The 16,533-nt window shown below is 44.3% G+C and overlaps 2 protein-coding genes across 2 annotated transcripts in view; both read left to right on the forward strand.

Annotated features, from left to right (window-relative positions):
• Positions 1-13,391, forward strand: part of LOC146972901 (uncharacterized) — a 30,603-nt gene extending 17,212 nt beyond the window's left edge. The window contains exons 4-9 of the mRNA XM_085799105.1: positions 7,217-7,424; positions 9,379-9,517; positions 9,972-10,041; positions 10,732-10,778; positions 10,926-10,984; positions 12,466-13,391. Coding sequence (XP_085655231.1) covers positions 7,217-7,424; positions 9,379-9,517; positions 9,972-10,041; positions 10,732-10,778; positions 10,926-10,984; positions 12,466-12,508 — 566 coding nt within the window. The 3' untranslated portion in view covers positions 12,509-13,391. The remainder of the gene's footprint in view (positions 1-7,216; positions 7,425-9,378; positions 9,518-9,971; positions 10,042-10,731; positions 10,779-10,925; positions 10,985-12,465) is intronic.
• Positions 13,392-14,610: 1,219 nt separating this feature from the next.
• dlk2 (delta-like 2 homolog (Drosophila)) overlaps positions 14,611-16,533 on the forward strand; it is a 39,256-nt gene continuing 37,333 nt past the window's right edge. The window contains exon 1 of the mRNA XM_085799106.1: positions 14,611-14,743. Within this exon, the coding sequence (XP_085655232.1) occupies positions 14,611-14,743 (133 nt within the window). The remainder of the gene's footprint in view (positions 14,744-16,533) is intronic.

Below are 16,533 nucleotides of genomic sequence, written 5' to 3' on the forward strand. Positions count from 1 at the left end.
CCACACCATGACTCAGCAACCTCTCAGCCTCAGGAAACTGCTGAGTCATGATCAATGTTCAATAGTTATTGATCTTCTGTCAAAACACGTTCTGCAGTTTCTCTTTGAGTCAGCGTGATGATGATGTCACTGGGCTCAGGTTGTTAACCAGGTGAGTCACCGGGTCCTGGTTGGTTTAGTTAGTCTGAGTTAGTCTGGGTTAGTCTGGGTTAGTCCAGGTTAGCTAGTCTGGGTTAGTTAGTCTGAGTTAGTCTGGGTTAGTCCAAGTTAGCTAGTCTGGGTTAGTTAGTCTGAGTTAGTCTGGGTTAGTCCAAGTTAGCTAGTCTGGGTTAGTTAGTCTGAGTTAGTCTGGGTTAGTCCAAGTTAGCTAGTCTGGGTTAGTTAGTCTGAGTTAGTCTGGGTTAGTCCAAGTTAGCTAGTCTGGGTTAGTTAGTCTGAGTTAGTCTGGGTTAGTCCAGGTTAGCTAGTCTGGGTTAGTTAGTCTGAGTTAGTCTGGGTTAGTCCAAGTTAGCTAGTCTGGGTTAGTTAGTCTGAGTTAGTCTGGGTTAGTCCAAGTTAGCTAGTCTGGGTTAGTTAGTCTGAGTTAGTCTGGGTTAGTCCAGGTTAGCTAGTCTGGGTTAGTTAGTCTGAGTTAGTCTGGGTTAGTCCAGGTTAGCTAGTCTGGGTTAGTTAGTCTGAGTTAGTCTGGGTTAGTCCAAGTTAGCTAGTCTGGGTTAGTTAGTCTGAGTTAGTCTGGGTTAGTCCAGGTTAGCTAGTCTGGGTTAGTTAGTCTGAGTTAGTCTGAGTTAGTCTGGGTTAGTCCAGGTTAGCTAGTCTGGGTTAGGGCTGTCACTTTTTAGAAAAATGAGGTTCGAACGAATATCGAATGACCCCTAATTCTTATGGATATATTCGTCCCCCCGTCCCGCTGCCGCCGCCGCACGTGTGTGGTGTTTTATTTTGAAAATTGACCGGATTCTCTCGTTGCCTCATGTTTGACTTCCTGCCCAGCTTGACGCGATCGCTCGCGGCTCGCGCTCAAAATAGACCAGACGCTGAAACGATGGCTGCAGGGCGCCAGCCGGCCGCGGAGGTGCACGCCGCGACGCCACACCAGCGGTTCATATGGGCACTTTGCGGCTAATTTGTGGCGCTTCCACATCCGGTGGACGTTGGGCGGCGCTATGCGGCCACTGGGCTGCAGCCACAGACGGTCAATAGAGAATCTTTGCTGCAGCCGACATATCGAGCTCATTACCGCTCCAATACGGACTTTTCACTCCACGTTCGAACGAATATTCGAATGCCGAATAAAAAGTGACAGCCCTAGTCTGGGTTAGTCCAAGTTAGTTAGTCTGAGTTAGCCATTGAAGCCAGACTTAGTCTAACTAACTTGGACTAACCCAGACTAACTCAGACTAACTAACCCAGACTAACTGTGCGTTCACACCAAACGCTTCCAAAGCGTCAAAAAAGCTCGAGGGTTACTTTTAACAAAATATTGGCGAAATGAACGAGTTTTGCGGCAGATAATGTGTTATTTAGAGGCTGCATTGCGCTGCCCTGTGCTCTCGCATTATACGGATATACGCCCCTCTCCACTGGGGATAATTTCGTCAAAACGACTTTGGAAGCTTTGGAAGCTTTGGAAGCTTTGGAAGCGCGGCGAGGCCAGTTGACACTCTCATTGAAAGTGAATCGACTTGTGGTGTTTTGAGGCTTTGGAAGCTTCTGGTGTGAAGGAACAGGAACAGGTGACGATGCAGCTTCTTCTGGTCGGAGCTGCTGAGCCTCAGAGCTGAGTCAGCACGTTGGTTATAGGGGGGGGGGTATAGTTGCTGTGTCAGAGCGTTGGCAGCAGACGATCAGCAGCTGCTGCTGCTGCAGTCGTCTCCTCCTCTTCCTCTCTCTGCTCCTCCCATCACTCCTCTTCCTCCTCTCTGCTCCTCCTCTTCTTCCTCCTCTTCCTCTTCTTCCTCTTCCTCCTCTTCCTCTCTCTGCTCCTCCTCTTCTTCCTCCTCTTCCTCTTCTTCCTCTTCCTCCTCTTCCTCTCTCTGCTCCTCCCATCACTCCTCCTCTTCCTCCTCTCTCTCTCTGCTCCTCCCATCACTCCTCCTCTTCCTCCTCTCTCTCTCTGCTCCTCCCATCACTACTCCTCTTCCTCCTCTCTGCTCCTCCTCTTCCTCCTCCCTCTCTCCTCCTGCGGCTGAAGCTCTGTGACTCGTGTGTCTGAGCTGAGCAGCGTGATGGACGTGAACGACTGTGAAGACAAACAGAGAGAAGAAGAACAGCAGCTTCACTGGAGGGAGCAGGGTACGCCTCCTCTTCACCTCCTCCTCCTCGTCTTCACCTCCTCCTCTTCACCTCCTCATCTTCACCTCCTCTTCATCCTTCATCTTCACCTCCTCCTCCTCCTCTCTACCTCAGCTACACAGCATCTTGTTCGTTGATGCCAGTTTATTGGTGCAGAGCTTCATCTGACTGTGTGTGTGTGTGTGTGTGTGTGTGTGTGTGTGTGTGTGCGTGTGTGTGAGAGTGAGTGAGTGAGTGCTCCGGTCTGAGAGTGTGTGGTCGTTCAGATGAGTTGTGTCCAGGTCCTGGTGCTGTTTTATAGTCGTAGTTTAATAAATAGTAATCCTGTCAGATTTAGCCACTGCCTCTCTATACAGTATATTATCCTCTCTATATACATCATCTATATATATATATATATATATATACATATACACACATACACTATATACAGGCTACAGCTCTGACACACATCTGAAGCGTTTTACTGTTAACGATAACGAGGAGTTCTTCTCTCTGCAGCCTGCATGCTGTTTGGCTGTTTGGCTGTTTGGCTGTTTGGCTGTTTGGCTGTTTGGCTGCACTTGTACAAAAAGTGTTCAAAATGTTAAGACTTAACTTCCATGAGCATCAGCTGTGTTTTATAGAAAAGAAAGAAACAGGTCAACGATAGAGGATCAGGATCAAGTTGCCTAATGGACCAGCCACAGTCACAGATATAATACAACAGTGAATATATTAGTTTATTTATTTAGATTTTGATTTGGAGAGGACAGTGCAGATGAATTAACATAACTGTGAAAGTGCCAGTGTTAGTCAGAGGCTTTTCAACTGCAAGATGTTAAAAAGCCTTTAAATATACAACAGGAACACAAGGATCATAAAACATAATTAAATTACACTTAATTTAATAGTGAATATAGTTGATATAATATAATAGTGAATATAACAGTGGATATTGAAGGGGGGTGAATCTCCCTGCACAGCCACAGTTCCTCGGGTGGAGAACGACCACGGTGACCACGGCGACCACGGTGACCACGGCGACCACGGCGACCACCGCTCACTGATACGACTTTATTCTGATACAATTTATTCTGTGAACAACAGAAACTGAGTTTCACTTGTAGTGATGATGCTACAAGTGAAACTCAGTTTCCCACAATGCACCAGGACAGTAGAGAACATGACCCAGCTATTAACTTCCTTTTCTTTCTTTTTTTTTTACTTTATTTATCATCAAATAGTATGAACAATTGAAAAGGGAACAAAAAAACAAAACAAAGCGACAGACAAAGGCACACATCGAAATGATATAAGGACAAACAGTGTCAAAACATTTAAATAAATAATATAAGAAATATAGAAATGACAAAATAATAAGTAAATAAATAAATAGGTCTAATAAAATAAATAAATTAGAAAAAGGAAATTAGAAAAATATATATACTGTATAGTATATAGGGCAAGTTATAATGGCAGACAAGTTCACTGAATATAATTTGAATAAAATTCAATAGCTGACATTTTTTGTTGGATTCAACATATGACGGAGACTCAAAATATATTTAATATTTAATTCAATTAAGAATAATGGGAGAGAATTTTGACTACTATACTACTATACATTTTGACTTTATGTATATGGTATTTCCAGCAATTAACTTCCTGTATCAGACCACACAGGTGTGTGACGTCACATGGACGTGACGGCACATCGACAACCTGCTGATTTATATTTCAACCTATGGATCAATACATGTGTAACTATGAGTAAACCAGGTGACGTCATCGGGTTCAGTTTAGATCAGAAGCAGCAGCTCGCACCCTCGTGCTTCCTCCTGTTTTTAAAATCACCTTAAAAGAATAGTTCATATTCAATTCAAATGTCCCTCCTTATCCCCCCCCCCTCATGTGGACTAAGGGCTGGGAGAAGTTTCAGAGTCCTCCGTGGTGAGAAATTGTTCAGAAAAAAATTAAATAAGTCTATATTTCAAGCTTGCATTACAAACAAGCTTGAAATATAGACTTATTTAATTTTTTTCAGAACAATTTCTCATGTCGGGGCTTCAATACCAGAGGGACATTACAGACGAGCAGCATGGAGGTATCTGGATGTTTTTTGGTGTGTCTTTTTGTTACGAAGACAGTTGGTATCCATTTGCAACCGTCATATGGACATGCACTGCTACGCCGAGACCCCCTGTAACTCAGAGAAGCCACGGAGGACTCTGAAACTTCTCCCAGCCCTTAGTCCACATGAGGGGGAGGAGATCATGAGGGAAATTTCAATTTTGAGTGAACTATTCCTTTAAATCGATTAGATTGATGGTTAATGAATCAATCAGCGTCTGTCAGACTCAGCAGTGAGAGGTGGAGCTGCGCATGCGCCGCCTGCTCCTCCTCCTCCTCCTCCTCCTCCCGTCAGGCGGAGCTGCAGCTGTAGCTTCTAACCGGAGGTTCAAGATGGACGCCGAACGGGGTTAGTCTGCTCTAATCTTTTGTTGCCGCCTCCTCTCTGCTCCTCTCCCCTGCTGTTCCTGCTCCTCCTGCTCCTCTCTGCTCCTCCTGCTCCTCCTGCTCCTCCTGTGTTAGCGGAGCAGCGGGGGAGAGGAGAGAGGCCGCAGTAGCCGCGGAGCAGCAGCGGAGCTCCGAGCTCCGGCCGGGCGGCCTGCGGAGGTCACACCGACCGGTCTGAGCTCCGCAGGCCGCCGCGGGGAGCGAGGCAGGCGGCGTGTCTGTCGGGTAACAGCCGGTCTGAGCACCGAGCACCGAGCACCGAGCTGAACAGGCGGCTAGAGGCGGAACCAGCCGCCGGGTTTAGGTCGCTGTGCTGCGGGTCTATTTTTAGCCGAGCTCCCTCCGCGGAGCTAACACGCTGCTGCTACCATATGTAGCCAGGCGACGGTGGGAGCGGCTAGTGTGACTGATGTCATCATGGTCAGGCTGCATGTTCATTTATATCCCCGTGATGTCATTCATGCTCTGGTCCTGTGACGTCAGAGCGGCGTGTTGAGGTGGTGAACCAGCGTCATGTCGTGACTCCAGAAACTGTTGAACCATCGATTTAGACTGTTTCCTTGTGTGTGTGTGTGTGTGGGGGGGGGGGGGGGTACTGTGAAATCAGAGCTTGAGAAAGAATAAAACTTAATTTAAAGGGATACGCCAACTTTTTTTTTTTAGCGTCTTGCCTCACTCCCGAGTCCATGACCAGCAGATAGACACCATCCTTTCCACTGTGCGTGCAGTAACCATGGAGATAGAGCCGTATCGCCGTAATTAGCTTAGCTCAAACACTGGAAGTGTATAGGTAGTGTTAGCCTGCCTCCACCTAAAGTCGCTAATTAGCTTAGCTCAAACACTGGAAGTGTATGGGTAGTGTTAGCCTGCCTCCACCTAAAGTCGTTAATTAGCTTAGCTCAAACACTGGAAGTGTATAGGTAGTGTTAGCCTGCCTCCACCTAAAGTCGCTAATTAGCTTAGCTCAAACACTGGAAGTGTATGGGTAGTGTTAGCCTGCCTCCTACCTAAAGTTGCTAATTAGCTTAGCTCAAACACTGGAAGTGTATCGGTAGTGTTAGCCTGCCTCCACCTAAAGTTGCTAATTAGCTTAGCTCAAACACTGGAAGTGTATGGGTAGTGTTAGCCTGCCTCCTACCTAAAGTTGCTAATTAGCTTAGCTCAAACACTGGAAGTGTATAGGTAGTGTTAGCCTGCCTCCACCTAAAGTTGCTAATTAGCTTAGCTCAAACGCTGGAAGTGTATAGGTAGTGTTAGCCTGCCTCCTACCTGAGCTGAAATCAGCAGTCAGAAGCTGATTTCATTTTAGCTCTAAACTCTGTAAATATATCACTTTATCCACATTTCAAACATGTTTAGGTGAGAAAGTAGCCGTTTAGATCAGCAGCGTGTCGTTAATTTGTCTAAATACCAGCTGTTTACTATTTTGTTTGGATGAATTTGGCGCTACTCAAGCTAGCCGTTGTGACCAATGCACTTAACACCCGTTGCCCTTTACATACAGAAAACCATGAGGATAGAATTTGTGCTTTTACTTTGAAACAGGAAGCTAACCTACCCTCGCTGTAGCTAGCTTGAACCGTCCGTTAAAAAGCTTGAACCCTCCGTTTTGATCGATCTCGTCCCGTTAGCGGCATTTGACCGCTCAAGATGCCTTACCGGAGAGTTTTGTCAGCTCTGAGACGAAGATCGGCCGCCGGTTTCCGTTTAGAGTTGCTGAAGCGTTTCTCTGATGACTTTAGGTGGAGGCAGGCTAACACTACCCATACACTTCCAGTGTTTGAGCTAAGCTAATTAGCGACTTTAGGTGGAGGCAGGCCAACACTACCTATACACTTCCAGTGTTTGAGCTACGCTAATTAGCGACTTTAGGTGGAGGCAGGCTAACACTACCTATACACTTCCAGTGTTTGAGCTACGCTAATTAGCGACTTTAGGTGGAGGCAGGCTAACACTACCTATACACTTCCAGTGTTTGAGCTACGCTAATTAGCGACTTTAGGTGAAGGCAGGCTAACACTACCCATACACTTCCAGTGTTTGAGCTAAGCTAATTAGCGACTTTAGGTGGAGGCAGGCTAACACTACCTATACACTTCCAGTGTTTGAGCTACGCTAATTAGCGACTTTAGGTGAAGGCAGGCTAACACTACCTATACACTTCCAGCGTTTGAGCTAAGCTAATTACGGGTGATACGGCTCTATCTCCATGGTTACTGCACGCACAGTGGAAAGGATGGTGTCTATCTGCTGGTCATGGACTCGGGAGTGAGGCAAGACATGAAAAAAAAATGTTGGCGTATCCCTTTACATTGGTTCAGACAGGTGAACAGGCTCCGCCCACAGTCACAGTCAGTCAGGTGTGTTCAGTGACATCATCTAACCTCCTCTTCCTCCTCCTCCTCCTCCTCCTCCTCCTCCTCAGTGGTGGAGCTCCTCTACTGGCGTGACGTGAAGGCGAGTGGCGTGGTGTTTGGCGCGGCGCTGCTGCTGCTCCTCTCCCTGACCGTGTGCAGCATCGTCAGCGTGCTGTCGTACGTCGGCCTGGCGCTGCTCTCCGTCACCGTCTGCTTCAGGATCTACAAGGGCATCCTGCAGGCCATCCAGAAGAGTGACGAGGGCCACCCCTTCAAGTAGGTCACATCACCATGACAACCAGCCTTTAGAGTGACCAGGGCCGCCCCTTCAAGTAGGTCACATCACCATGACAACCAGCCTTTAGAGTGACCAGGGCCACCCCTTCTATGGCAATAGGACGAATCTCCTTGTTGTTTCCAACTACTTCCTGGTAGAAAACCAGCATGAGAACAATAGTGACGGACGAGAGTTTCTCTATATTTATCTACTTTTTCATGTCACTATATCACCGTTTAGACTAATCTGATGTTTGTAAAGTTTATAAAACCAATGATTGGACAAACATTACTATTTACGTGTGCACATTTTTGTAATTAGTCATGGTTATCATAGATTAGCCGGGCTAACGGTTAGCTACCTGTTTAACTTTAATAACTCAGTGACTCAATAAACGCTCCATGAAAAAATATTTTCTCCAGCGGATATCTGAGTTCCAACATGACTGAGCTAACTGGAGTAGTTTCATGTGGTGTCCCACAACGGGAGGGTTTTAACAGCTGACGTCCTGCTGTTAGCTTAGCTACTGTTAGCTTAGCTGCTGTTAGCTTAGCTACCGTTAGCTGTCCCTGTCAGCTGAACCACTGATGCTTTCTAGACACTGTGATTCCCCCAAACTGAATAAATACAACACATAGCAACACAAAACACACACACAGAAATAGTGATGTTTCTTCAATCATTTCAGATTTGTCTAAACGGTGATAGGGCGTGAAAAATATGATATATAGCTAAACTCTCGTTCGTTACTATTGATCTCATTCACATTACAGCTGGTTTTCTACCAGGAAGTAGAATGTAAACAACAAGGAGATTCGGTTTAACATTTAAAAGCTAAGTTTGACTATCTGTAATGAACATTGTAGATATTCGGGCTGTCACAACGAACTTCGCTATTCGAATACAATTCGAATGTTAGTCAGAATGAGAACATTCGAAGGTGGAAACTGACGTACGCACGTTTTTAACGAGGCAAATTAACGTAGTGCGTCGCAACGTTCAGAGTAATACACACACTGTTAGAAATCACCAGCATTTCACAATAATTAACAGTATTATTTTACAGTAACTTGTTGTAATTAAGTTCCCCTGTAATATCCCAATGAATACCTGTAAAAACTACATAATATTCGAATATTTAACATAAGATGGGTTAGGAATTGGAACCTGATTTGGGGGGAAGATTGACAGCCCTAGTAGATATCAACAACGTCTTTCTGACTGGTCCTAACTACATTTTGAATAGTTGGATTTTTCATTCAAGATCTCTGTAATTCAGTTTTGCCTCTTGTCAAAAAGAACATTTTAGATATCCGCCACCGTCATTACAGATATCTATAATTCAGTTGCAGATATCCGCTATGTGAATTACAGATATCTGTAACTGAATTACCACTAGTACTAATTCCAGTTTGAGATATCTACAACTTGATTCTGACTAGTCATAATTCCAGTTTGAGATATCTTTAATTCACCTCAGTTACAGATATCTACATGTCCCTGTTCAGATATCTGTAGTTAAGTTTTGACTAGGTGAAATGAAGTTGTAGATATCTGTAACTGGAATTAGTACTAGTGGTAATTCAGTTCCAGATATCTGTAATTCACATAGTGGATATCTGCAACTGAACTGTAGATATCTGTAATGACAAACCCCATACACATGAATGGTTACAGAGAAGGAAGAACGTAGTTGTGGATATCGGGAATGTTCTTTTCGATGAGGTAAAACTGAATTACAGATATCTGCAACACATCCAGTCTGGCTTTTAAATGTTAACATGGTTTGTTGACATAAACAGCTGTTTCCATCTGACCACTGAGCTGTGACCTCATCAACATGGCTCAGCCAATCACAGAGCAGGACGACACCTTAAAGTTACAGAAATCATCATTGTTGTTTGTTCGTAAAGTGAGGCGTGAATAAAGTTTGTTTGAACACCATGTGTGCAGGCAGTTCCTGGACCAGGAGGTGGCGCTGTCCGAGGACCTGGTCCACCAGTACAGCGACCTGGTTCTGGCCCGACTCAACAAGACCGTCGTCGAGCTGAGGCGTCTGTTCCTGGTCCAGGACCTGGTCGACTCCATCAAGGTGAGAACCAGAACCAGAATCTGGACCTGGATCTAGACCTGGACCTGAACCAGGACCTCCTTCTCCTTCTGTCTTTCTTTTTATTTTGCACAATTTAAAAGAATACAACATAAAGTTAATAGATGATAATGAAACAGGGCAGGGAGAGGTCTTATCTAAATGATTAGGTTACATAATATATTATATATTATAATATAATGACATACACATGAAAACAAATGATAAATTGTATGTTTTTTTTTTTATATTATGCACATCTTTTTACTCAAATATCACAAACAATTTGAATTTTTTTACCGAGAAGTCTGGAAAAAAGTCTGGAATTTGTAAATTTCAAATGTGTAGGAACCCTGACTCTTCTTCTTCTCCTCTGGTGTTTGATGTGTATTTGCTCACGTCTCTTCTTCTTCCTCCTCCTCCTCCTCCTCTTCCTCCTCCTCCTCTTCCTCCTCAGTTTGCCGTGTTGATGTGGATTCTGACCTACGTCGGCGCTCTGTTCAACGGACTCACTCTGCTGATCCTGGGTCAGTCACTGCTCATCTTTAATGTGTTTCTACAGTTTAAGTTCAGTCAAAGGTTTATAAGCCCCGCCCCCCCATGATGTCATCAGCTTCCTGTATGATGTCACTAGGCTTCTGCTCGGCCACGCCCCTTTAGGGAGACCAGAGGCAGCCTGGAGTGTATTGACTCCAATGGGACAATTGAACGTGAACACAGATTATTATGGTCTGTCCTTTCTCCCCACAGTCACTGAAGTAAATGTTGGACTCACTTGTCACAAGCCACATCTCTTCTGAACAGTTTGACACCAAAATGAAACAACTTTCAGACGGAAAATCCACTTTGTTCCAGACCTGTCTCTGTCTCTACGACACACAGATCTCCATGGCAACGGATGTCACCATTACTCGTTTTCACAATTAATCGTGGTATTAAACACCACAATTATTTAATCGTAAAGATTCCCAAATACCGTCACTTTCACAAAAATGTGATGTTAGAACTTTAATTAGCAGATGTTTTACCAAATGAAAGGTGGAAGCACAGATACCGGTCCATTTAACTAACGTAACGTTGAGTTAGTGGGAATTTAAATGTTAGCGTGTCATTTTTAATTTAAAAAAAGGGTAAGGGGGGTAAAGGGGGGGGTAAAGGGGGGTATCGGGGTAAATAGAGGATCTACTCTGACCTCTGACCTCTGTCTCTCTTCCCAGGTGTGATTGGAGTGTTCAGCTGCCCAATCGTATACGAGAAACACCAGGTGAGTCTCAGTCTTCACCTGTAACCACACAGACACTCTCACACACACACACACACACACACACACTCACACACACACACACACTCACACACACACACTGTTTCACTGTTTTCACTGTTTGACTGTGTGTGTGTGTGTGTGTTTCAGGCTCAGATCGACCACTACGTTTCTCTGGTCAACAACCAGGTCAAAGATGTCGTTGGAAAGTGAGTACGACGCTATAAGTGAAACGTGTTTTTCAGCATAGAGTCTGTCAGTGTGTCAGTGTGAGGTGGTCGTTCTTAGCCGTTCTACACCAGAGATTTAGATTCTTTTCTTTTTTTAAACTTTATTTTTATAAAGTCATTTATTTTACAGTTACCAAGTATCAAATAGTAACTGGTAACATTGATGGTGGGGGAGAAATCACCAAGATACATTGTGCAAAACATGGGATCAGTCTCAAAGCTCAAAGCCTCCTGTTGATTTAAGGTGAATTCCAACAGGAGAGAGGGAGGAGAGAGGGGAGGGGAGGGGAAGGGAGGAGGAGAGGAGAGGAGGAGAAGAGAGGAGAGGAGGGGAGAGGGGAGGAGGAGGAGAGAGGAGAGGAGAGAAGGGAGGAGGAGAGGAGAGGAGAGGAAAGAAGAGGAGAGGAAGGGAGAGAAGAGGGAGGAGGAGAGGAAAGGAAAGGGAGGAGGAGAGGAAGAAAGAAGAGGAGAGGAGGGGAGAGAAGAGGGAGGAGGAAAGGAAAGAGAGGAGGAAGAAAGAAGAGGAGAGGAGGGGAGAGAAGAGGAAAGGAAAGAGAGGAGGAGGAGAGGAAGAAAGAAGAGGAGAGGGAGGAGGAAAGGAAAGAGAGGAGGAGGAGACGAAGAGAGGAGAGGAGAGGGAGGAGGAAAGGAAAGAGAGGAGGAGGAGAGGAAGAAAGGAGAGGAGAGGGAGGAGGAGAGGAAAGGAAAGAGAGGAGGAGGAGAGGAAGAAAGAAGAGGAGAGGAGAGGGAGGAGGAGAGGAAGAAAGAAGAGGAGGGGAGGGGAGAGAAGAGGGAGGAGGAGGAGAGGAAGAAAGAAGAGGAGAGGGAGGAGGAGACGAAGAGAGGAGGAGAAGAGGGAGGAGGAGAGGAAAGGAAAGAGAGGAGGAGGAGGAGAGGAGAGGATGGGAGGGGAGAGGCTTTGGTGCAACAGATTAAAGCCCCGTCACCTTTCCTAATGAGCCCAGTGCAGAGGACATGGAGCCTCGGTATGAGGAGCGTAGCGGTCTGGAGGTGGTGGAGGGTTTCAGGAGTTCAGAGATGTAGGTGGCAGCTTGTCCATGAACGGCCTGATGGGTAATAACCCATATGTTGAAGTGAAACCAGTAGTACTAGTACCTTAGTAGTTGTAGTAGTACTAGTACCTTAGTAGTTGTTGTAGTAGTAGTAGCATCGTGTCCTAGTCATAAGTAAAAGAATGTTATATCAAAATATAAAAAAGCAAAAAACAAAAGAAAAAGATTCTGATAAGATCTGACTATGAAAAGATTTTATTCTGTGGGTAACGGGGGCGGGACTAGATCAGCTTTTGCTTCTCCCGCTTTCCCTTTCAGCCATGTGTGTTGTATTATTGAACTAAGATGAAGTGTGATGATGATGATTTAAATTGACATGCCCGAAATAAACAAACTGATTGATTGATTGATTGATTGATTGACTGTTCTTGTCTGGTGTGGTTCCAGGATTCAGGCGAAGGTTCCTGGGATGAAGAGGAAGTCTGAGTGAAGGAGGTGAAGGAGGTGAAGCTGGATGGACCGAGTCCTGAGAGGAAGATGCTGGAGGGGGGGGGGGGGGTGAAGGGGTGAGGGGTGAGGGGGGGGGTCTGTTGTTAAGGGGGGGGGGAGGGGTCTGGCGGCGACGCAGCCCCTTCAACAGTTTTTGTCTCTAAAATAAAAAACACTTGAGTTCCAGTGGAGAATGTTTAGTGACTCAGCGCCGACTCGTCTCTTCTCCGGTTTGAACCGGTTTGAACCGGTTTGAACCGGTTGTTGTGTCTTGGACTGAACCGGCTGAAACCGAACGCAGCCTGAACGTCTGTCTGTCTGTCGAGGGCTTTTCTTCTTCTTCTCCTCTTCTCCTCTTCTTGACTCTTTTTCTTCTCTTTTTGTCTTTTCTTTATAAATACTCTGTGGTTTTTCCTGTCGTGTCCCTCGAAGCGTCCGGCTCGTTTCCACGGCGACCGGCTCGTTTCCTCGGCGACCTGCTGCGTTTGGCCTCCATGTGACGAACGACGGATCGGCGAAGAACGACGTCTGTGACTCCTGACGAGGCGACGGGGGGGGTGTTGGGGGGGGGGGGGGGTTGTATTACCATTAAAGTTCATTGCTTCTGAGTAACTTTAGCTAGAAACATCTAGAAGAATCTTTGCAGACGAACGACAACATTAACAACATCCCAGTTATTTCATGTCATGTAGTGAAGGAAGCGACTTGGTTCTGTCTGTGGAGATGAAACCTGATGAAGTTGAACCTCCATGTGACTCTGTTTGTTATGCAACTATACTTGTGAATGATCAACTTCATATTTCAATTGTGACGATAAAAAGCCGTGTTTGTGGAATGCATTGTGAGATGTAAACAATTATCAATAAAGCTTCTAGATGAAGAAAGTTCTGCCTCGTCTGCTGCCGCTCATTCAGATCGTTGGATTAGATTAGATTAGATTACACACAACTGTTTTCATCCTGAAGGAAATTCAGAAATGGAAAAAAATAGTCAAAGTGTGGACATACGGTAGATATAAATGATTGTAACATATAAATGGGCCTGAATACAATCAGAATGATATCATGGAAGGTGAATGGGATGTCTAATAAAATGAAACGATATAAAATCATATCCCATCTAAAATCTCTGGACTGTGATGTTGCAATGCTAGAAGCTTAAACTAAGGTGGGTTAATCAAGTGTTTGCAGCCCCAGGGACCAGTGCTTCACCAGGTGTAGCCTATGTATTTTAATCTCTAAAAAAGTTTCTTTTAAATGAACTCATTCCATTGCTGACGAGGGAGGCAGATATGTCGTGGTGTCTGGGCTACTTGAGAATAGAAAATATACTTCTGCGAATATACAGTTGTGTTCTAAATAATAGCAGTCTGACATCACTTGCAAGATAAATCACTGATTTTGTTAGAATTTCAACTTTTTCTCGAAGGTTTAGTAAAGGTATAGAAAACCAACAGACCCAACAGGCATGACCTGCATGCTGCTGATTCTGTGAAACTGAATCATTTACTGAAAGGGGCGTGTTCAAGAAAATAGCAGTGACAGGTTCAATTATTGAGGTCATTGATTATGTGAAAAAAAATAGGTGTTAAAACATATTCAAGATTCAAGATTCTTTATTTGTCACATGCAAAGTCAAAGTGTACACTTACAACAAGCAGTGAAATGAAGTCCTGACTACACCCCCCAGACTGTGCTGTCCCTCATATAATTGTAAATATAAATAACATTCGATAATATAACAACAACAGCAGCAAGTAGGCATTTCAGTATAAAAACATCCAAGTTTAAAAAGCAGCTCAAGTGCAAACCAAACGGCATAAAGTGCAGAGGGCAAAAGGGTTAAAAAGATAGGGAGATGCTCATGGCATGTTCTGATTCAGGAGCCTGACAGCTTGTGGATAAAAACTTCTTTTCAGTCTCTCTGTCTTCGCTGCAAGACAGCTGATGCTGCATATGCTGGCTGTGCATTTGTCCTTGAAAAACAGAGTAAAATGGGTTGTTCAAGACACTGTTAAGAAGAAGAGCATTCTTTGATTAAGAAATTAATAAAAGAGGGGAAAACCTATAAAGAAGTGCAGGAAATGATATCAAACGCTCTAAAATGGCAGCCAAAACCAGAAAGGTGAGGAAGAAAAAGAGAAACGACTATTCGAAGGGATCGGAGAATAACCCAAATGGCGAAGGCTCAGCCAATGATCAGCTCCAGGAGGATCAGAGGAGATCTAAGATTGCCTGTGAGTACTGTAACAATCAGACAACGTCTATGTGAAGCCAAGCTACCACCAAGAAGCCCCCGCAAAGTCCCATTGTTAAAAAAAAGACATGTAATGAAGCGGTTACAATCTGCCAAATTACACATTGACTGGCCTGAAAAGAAATGGCGTAATATTTTGTGGACTGATGAGAGTAAGATTGTTCTTTTTGGGTCTAAGGGCCACAGACCGTTTGTCAGACGTCCTGCAAACACTGAATTCAAGCCACAGTGAAGACCCCCACCCCCCCCACAAGCATGGTGTTGGTCTCGTACTATGGTGTTGGTCCTATTTATCACATACCAGGGATCATGGATCAGTTTGAGTACATCAGAATACTGGAAGTAGTCATGTTGCCGTATACTGAAGAGGAAATGACCCCAAACACACCAGCAAGCCTGTAAAGAAAGATGTCAACACTGCTATTTTCTGTAAAATATTATCAAATTAAATTACTTTTTCCAATTTTCTTGGTTTGAAATAGAATGTGCAGTGTCCCCAATGCAGTTGTGTTCCTTAAAATACAATTTATTTGAATAATTTTGAGGTTTACTCACCTTTTTAAACACACTGCTATTATTATGAACATAACTGTATGCTCCTAATACCGGCCAGGTGACATTCTTGTGTCCTGCTGGCTGGATTCACTGGTGATCCTGTTGTAATTGGAGGGGACTTTAACAACGGAGCGCTCCAGTCGCCCCCTTCCAGCAGATGCTGCCATATCTGCAGCTTTTGATGAAATATTGAAATCTACAGGTGTAACTGATATATGGCGTTGCATTAACCCTAATTCGCCTGAGTAGCCTATACATTTTATTCCAAGGCTCACAATTCATACTCTAGAACTGACTATCTGCTGATGTCCAGTCAGCTGTTAGAAAACCTGATCGATGCAGAGATTCACAATATAGTCATTTTGGATCACGCACCGATCTCTGTATTCTTTTCTCCTTTTCTAAATACACATAAAATAAAAACATGGAGGTTTAACAGTGCCCCGTGTAAATATGAGCTCGGTATCTTCTGTACAGATGGTCTGGGAAGCTTTCAAAGCTACATGTAGAGGTGGGTCATTGCTGATTCCATCTTTAAACAGAGACAAAGACGTGAAAGAAAGAATATCCTGATGAAAGAACTTTAAAAACCTAGAAATAGAACAGGAACCTAAAAACAAAGAACTTAAAAAGTCATTGTGTCTTATTAGATCAGAACTACAAGCTTTAATACATGAAGAAACAACCTTTGCATTATACAAACTAAGGCAGAGACATTTTGAGGATGGTGAGAAGGCTGGTATGATGTTAGCACTCAGGCTGAAGCAAATGGAGAGCAAACATGTGATCCAGGGCCGGCTCTACGCAGGGGCAAGAGGGGGCAGCGCCCCCTCAAATAAATGTCTTTCCCCCTCAAATCCAAATTTTAGAAGTTGAGAAAGCACATTTTAATGTACTCAAAAAATGTGTATATTACAAGTTGACAAAATGATCTGCAGTAGCACAAAAATCTGCCGAAAAGGGACACTGTTCCTTTCTAAAATGTTCTGTTCTTTTTCTTTTTTTTAGTATTCTTAAGACTACCTTTCAGTTTTGTAAATCTTGACCATAGTAGACCCCCCCCTCTTCTCAGAGTACACCAGAATGCTTCACTCACATTTTAAAATCACAAAATTTTTCAGGGGGGGGAAACCCCCAGACCCCCCTACAGGGGTTTAGCTACTCACCTTTTTCATCCCCTCTGGGTTTGCAATGCATCTTCAGGTATATGCACCC

This window comes from Trachurus japonicus, chromosome 15 (genome assembly GCF_045865225.1).
Source record: "Trachurus japonicus isolate A0001 chromosome 15, Traja_1.0".
NCBI classification, from domain to species: Eukaryota; Metazoa; Chordata; class Actinopteri; order Carangiformes; family Carangidae; genus Trachurus; species Trachurus japonicus.